This window comes from Cavia porcellus, unplaced genomic scaffold (genome assembly GCF_034190915.1).
Source record: "Cavia porcellus strain 051 isolate PalLab524CR breed Dunkin Hartley unplaced genomic scaffold, mCavPor4.1 scaffold_3, whole genome shotgun sequence".
Lineage (NCBI taxonomy): Eukaryota > Metazoa > Chordata > Mammalia > Rodentia > Caviidae > Cavia > Cavia porcellus.
The window spans coordinates 39,862,738-39,868,737 of NW_026947486.1; the positions used below are offsets into that span (position 1 = coordinate 39,862,738).

General features: G+C 44.3%; 1 protein-coding gene across 1 annotated transcript in view; it reads right to left on the bottom strand.

Moving 5' to 3' along the window:
* Positions 1–3,786, bottom strand: part of Efcab13 (EF-hand calcium binding domain 13) — a 64,432-nt gene extending 60,646 nt beyond the window's left edge. Inside the window, 1 exon segment of the mRNA XM_013153672.1 lies at positions 3,630–3,786. Within this exon segment, the coding sequence (XP_013009126.1) occupies positions 3,630–3,786 (157 nt within the window).
* Positions 3,787–6,000: the final 2,214 nt, after the last annotated feature.

Sequence of the window (6,000 nt, forward strand, 5' to 3'; positions counted from 1 at the left end):
CAAAGAAAGGGGATACTGAGGCAAGCCTGGGAACTGAGCAGGGACCAGTTCAAAGATTTCTCCAAGTAGTAAATTTTGTCAATTAAGAGAACTGTGTTATCTCTAAGGTTGGCAGCTTTATTACTCTGGAATCGGAGGTGTCAGTAGCCCATGTCCTTGATTGCCTCAGCTGTGCTTACCTTGACTTCAGAACACCATGCATATGCTTTTTTCCAACACTGCCAGAGGTCCTTGTGTTCAGCAGCTTTACCTTGTACAGTCCAGTTTCTAAAAGATAACTTGTGCTAAGCATAGTTTTATGTAGCAAAGTTGTTTTTAGCACATTCACAGAAGTTTCAGTTTGATGCCATATCATGTGTTAGCTGAGTTCAGTGGCAGAGTACAGAAAGACTGTAACTTTATTGAACAAAAGGACTGAAGTTAGGTCAGGATTTCTGCTTCAATTCCACTCTCTGATGTGAGCAGTGAAGTAATTTAAGACTGTTCTGCTCCTGGAGTTCAACCTGAGCCCTTTGAAATAACATAGTGGCCCTTACCTCATCCTTCTTTTCTATATGTCTACATGCTGATACATAACACCAGTTTACTTCACTCACTAGTCACTGGCTCTGCATTGTCCCTCAGGAAACAGTGTGACCTATTCTCATTGGTGCTTCTGACTTTTCCCTGCTTCTGTGACTGCTTGTGCCACCTGGGGTGCTGGAGTTGCTGGTTTCATCTGTGGTACCAGGGCTGCCAGTACTGCCTGTGGTACCAGGGCTACTGGTCCCTCCTGTGCCATACATGCCAGGGCTGCTGGCCTCTTAAAATCCCACTTCAAGGGAAATGCAACAATATACGTGGACAGTTCTCCTATAGGGGTTTAGAGACATTCCTCACCTTTTTGCTCAAACACTAGTAAAAGAGTTCAGAAACCGAATGCTAAACAAAGGAACCATCTTACAGTATGTAGATGGCATACATGACAGTCCAACTTAGGAGTTATCTAACCGTAACATGGTACTAATGTTGAAATTTTTAGCTAAGGAAGGATATAAGGTCTCCAAAGAAAAGGCTCAGATATCCCTCCAAAAAGTTTGCTACCTGTGATATATTCTTACACATGGGGAATACCATCAATCTAGAGTATGGATGCAGACTCTCTGTGAATGTGGTCCACTTGCCACCAAATGATGGCTTTATTCTTTTCTGGCTTTTGTAGGCTCTGGCTTCCGAACTTCTAATGGCAAAGACGTTACATGAAGCTGTCAACAGACCTGAGTCTGTATCTCTAGAGTGGTAAAAAGTGAGTGAAAATACCTTTAGAGAAATAAAGCATATCTTAACTCAGGGTCCAGCACTGGGAATATCTGATTTAAGAAAACCCTTCTTCTTTATGTATCGGAAAAGTGAAGAGTTGCTTTACATATCTTGACACAAAGATTAAGACAGGATACCCACCCAGCGGCACACTTTTCAAAAAAGGTGACCACCCTGTCTGAAAGCAGTATCAGCTACAGCTGTATAAACAAAAGTAGCTGCAATGTTAATTTAGGACACAGACTAGAAGTCTTGACTTCCCATTAGTTCAGAGTTATTCTGGAGATATAAGGTAAATTGTGGTTGACAGTGATAGGGCTAACTAATTATCAGGTCATGCTCTTAGATACCAGAGGCTATTACAAAATCTTTCCCTAATATTAATTCTGATTTTTTGATGACTAAAGGTATCAGAAGTTAGCCAGTCTTGTGAATAAGTCATATTGTAGACCTATGCAAGCAGACAGTATATCTTCCCTTCCATATAGCCTTCCCTTCCAAACAAAAGGCTCCTCACCCCTGATAACATGTGGATCACTGATGGAAATCACTTTTTTCAAAAAGAACATTGAAAAACAGGTTATGCAGGTTTCAGCTCTCAATAGGTCATTAGAGCTAAACGTCTTCCTCTAGAAATGTCTGCTCAAATAGCATAGCTAATAACACTTCCTCAGGCATTAATATTAGGAAAAGGCAAAAGTTAACACATCTATACAGATTCCACATATGCCTTTCTGGTTCTATACACCAGTGTAGCAATTTGGAAAGGAAGAACCTTGAAGACTCATAGATAATCATCTATAAAGCACATCCAGGAAATTCTATAACTCCTAGAGGCAGCTTCCCAAGTTAGTTCACAGTCATGTACAGCAAAGGTGCAAGAGAAACCTGTCTCAAATTTCCATGAAAAATCAAAACACTGATAGGGAAGTAAAAAGGGTATCCTTTCAGCTCCTTAAGACTCTAGTCTTATCCCCAGTTCCCCAGGAACCATTAAAACCAGTCTAAGCTCATCAGGAAATAAATGGGCCTAAGAACAAGGGAGAATTAAAAAGGGACTCGTATTGAGTAAACAAGCTAGCCCTTCGCCAAAGGACACAGTGGGAGGGACTAAAACAGTTCATTGCTCCTTCCATATGGAAAAAAATAGTCACATTGAAAATTCTCACTTGAGTTTTCACAGGACTAGGACTATCTGCAACCACATGATGAGTCAGCAAAGTTTGTGCCTTCTGTATAAAAACCTGGGTATGGTCAAACCACCTCCTTTATTACAACCTGTGCAGAAGATACGGACTTAGCCAGTAGAGGACCGGCAATTAGACTTTACTTATGTGCCACTATGTAGATGATTTAAACAGATGTTTGCTCTAATTTACACCTTTATGATTTGAATTGAAGCCTTTCTTACCCATTCCAAAAAGGCTATGGAGGTAGTCAAGGTGCAACTTAAGTAACTCATACCACTGAGCTGCCAGCAGTGAGTTCAGTTCTGGCAAACTGGTCTCAGGCCAGGGGGAATTTAAGATTATCACTCCCAGTGGTTAAGGACATGCCCAGATTTCAGCCACACTAGACTGGGCTCTGCAGGTTTTGGGCCTGCCTGGGCCATGCTCAGTGACCTTTCACTCTGGGGAACTGGACTAATGGAGTTGAGTTCCTGCATACCAGCTCAGGCCCCAGGAGAATTTAAGATCATCTTTCCCAGTGGTCAAGGATCCACACAGCTTCCAGCCACAATAGACTAGGCTTGGGAGATTTTTTGGCCAAACTAGACCACACCCACTGACCTTCTTCAATCAGGGAAGTTGAGGGAACATGAAGTGAGTTCCAGTGCACTGGTCCTTGCCTTGGGAGAGCATTGGATCATCATCCACAGTGATTATGTGCCCATCTAGATTCCTGGAACACTGGAGGTGGCATGGGAGGTACTGTGGGCCTGACTGGACCATGCTCAGCAACCTCCATTCATCGCCAAAAGCTGAGGGCATAGGAGACAATTTCTAACACACCTGGGGAAGCCTTGGACTAACACTTGAAACATGGAAACACAGGAAAATGACAAAATGAAAGACTAAAATGTAATCTCAAATACACGGACCATCCCAAGAAAGCCTAGGAGCCAAGTACAAGAAAATATATGCCATACACCTGAAATAACTGAAATAATAGCAACTGAAGTAAAGAAGCAATTCCAGGAAGTTTTAAATAAATTCAAACTAGAAATAATCTCCCAGGTAAGAGAAGAAATGATATTAATGAGAGAGATGCTGAACACATCTAAAGAAGACACAGTTAAAAAATTAGAGGAACAGCTTCAAGAGCTTTACCGGCTTGGCACTGGCTGGGGCAGAGATTCCGGGGCTGGGGGCGCCTTCCAGGGCCAGATCCTGGGCGAGCCGAGGACCGGGAGGAGCGCCGGGCGGTGTCTGCACCTGGAGCTTTCTGCGGACCAGCCGTGGTGCTGGGCAGGTTCCAGGAGAACATGGCGGAGAGATAACAGCTACTATGGAGGCTCTCTGAAAGGCTTGTCTCAGAAGTCAGGAAGGGTGCAGAGTAAGGAGACATAAGCCGGTGGAGATATGCTCTGCTGACTCAGGAATGAACTGGGCTGAGAGAAACCAACTTGGAATGCAGTCCTGGTGCTAAAACAGGAACAGAAAAACCTCAATGAGGAGGCTGGAGCCTGCGCCACTGGAAGCCACGATTTGGGTTTCCCGCTGCACGGCGACTGCCTCTACACCGGCTCAGCAAGGAGAGAGACGCGTGGAAGCTCTGATAACGGGAATCTGCAAACGGAGTCGAAAACAGGATGGGCAGGGAGGCGTGCACTGACTTGTGGTGAGGTGAGTGAGAGAAACTGACACTCTACCACAGTTTGACTCCAATGGAGGACATTCAGGGACTGGACAGACTTGCGGGAGCAGGGTGCAGTGGCAACTTCAGCCACAAATGCCCCTCTCAGGCGGGATTGGTGAGAGGTGCCTAGCCTATGTGATGCTGCTGGCAGACCCAGTAGCCTAGCCCAACCCAGATCCCAGAGCCTGACGGTGGCCTTGAGGGGCAGCCCCGCAAAGGTTGCCTGGTCTGGAACTCCCTGGTGTGCTGCGGTGCGCGGGAACACCTAACCGGCACAATTCAATCAGACTGTGGCTGACAGGGAAGGAAGCTGGGTCTCCTATATACGCTTGCATATATAAGGAACAAAGAATATGGGGTTAGAAAGAAAGGCTCCTCAGCCCCCAATTCTGAGAAACAGGTAATAGCGGACACCACACCAACAGACATAAAGGGCCATATAGAGAGCCTCATAGATCAGTTCAGGAATGAAGTTATCAATGACCTGAAGCTAGAAGTATGCAGAATAGTTAGAGAAATGCTAAGCACCACCCAAGAAAAAACAGATGGTGGAATGGAAGAACAGAAAAAGAGGGGAGAATTGTTTAATGGAGAAAACAGAGAAAGCATAGAATACGTGAAGCAGGTTCAAAGGGAATACCAAGAAACTAAGAAGTCTATCGAAAACTGGCATAACAGCTTGAAAGAAACTAAGGACAGACTATCTGAACTGGAGGGCAGATTTGTAATATGGGAGAATGAAATGAAAAACTTCTTAAAAATAACAAAGAAACAAACAGCAATAATACAAAGACAAGAAGATGATAAGAGGAGCCATAACTTAAGGATTAAGAACATAAAAGAAGAAGTAGGGACACAAACAAATGAACTACAAAAGCTACTCACAGAAATAAACCAGGAGAATGTTCCTAATTTAGCAAAAGGTAAAGATACTCAGATGTATGAGGCATACAGGACCCCAGCTACTTACAACCCAAACAGAGCAACACCCAGGCATATAATAATAAAAATTCTAGAAATTCAATACAAGAACAGAATATTAAAAGCTGTCAGAGACAAGAAACAGACCACTTACAAGGGAACATGTTGGGAGCCTGCCGTATTACCCATGAGAATATAGCCACAAGATGGTGTCCGCCTACCACCTCGCTGCTCCCCCGCCCATCATGTGCCCAAGATGGCGCACACATCCTGCTTCCTGGTTCTTGCTCAGCTTACTGTCCCCACCATATATATGGTAATGATTGATTGCTTCCTTGTTGCCGCCCAATCGCCTGTCCCCACGTGTAATCCCATGATTGGATAACATTAGCTATATAAGCCCAAGTATAGGAAGTGCCCGACGCACAACACGGAAGAAGCCGTCGAGGACGGACATGTATTGAGGTTGCTGCCCAGTCAATAAAGGTGCTTGCAGAGGCTAAGTGTTCGTGTGCCACATTCCGCGGGACGGAAGCGGCTCCGGACAGGAACACCCATCAGAATTACAGCAGATTTCTCTGCACAAACCATCAAATCACGAAGAGCGTGGGGGGAAATAATTCAAGCTTTGAAAGATAATAATCTCCAGCCAAGATTGAGATATCCTGCACAACTGTTCCTTGAAATTGATGGAAAAACAAGGTGCTTCCAGGATAAAGAGGAACTGGAGGAATTTGCAACCACCAATTCAACTCTACAGAGAGTATTGCAGGATACTCTAACAAAAGAAAAATACAAAGGATCCAGAAATAGTGGCAGAGAGGCCACAACGAATGGAGCAGAGAACAAAATGAAGAAGACAAACTGACAGCTACTGACAGAAAAAGAGCTCAACAGAAATGAGGCAGAGAAGATTGGATG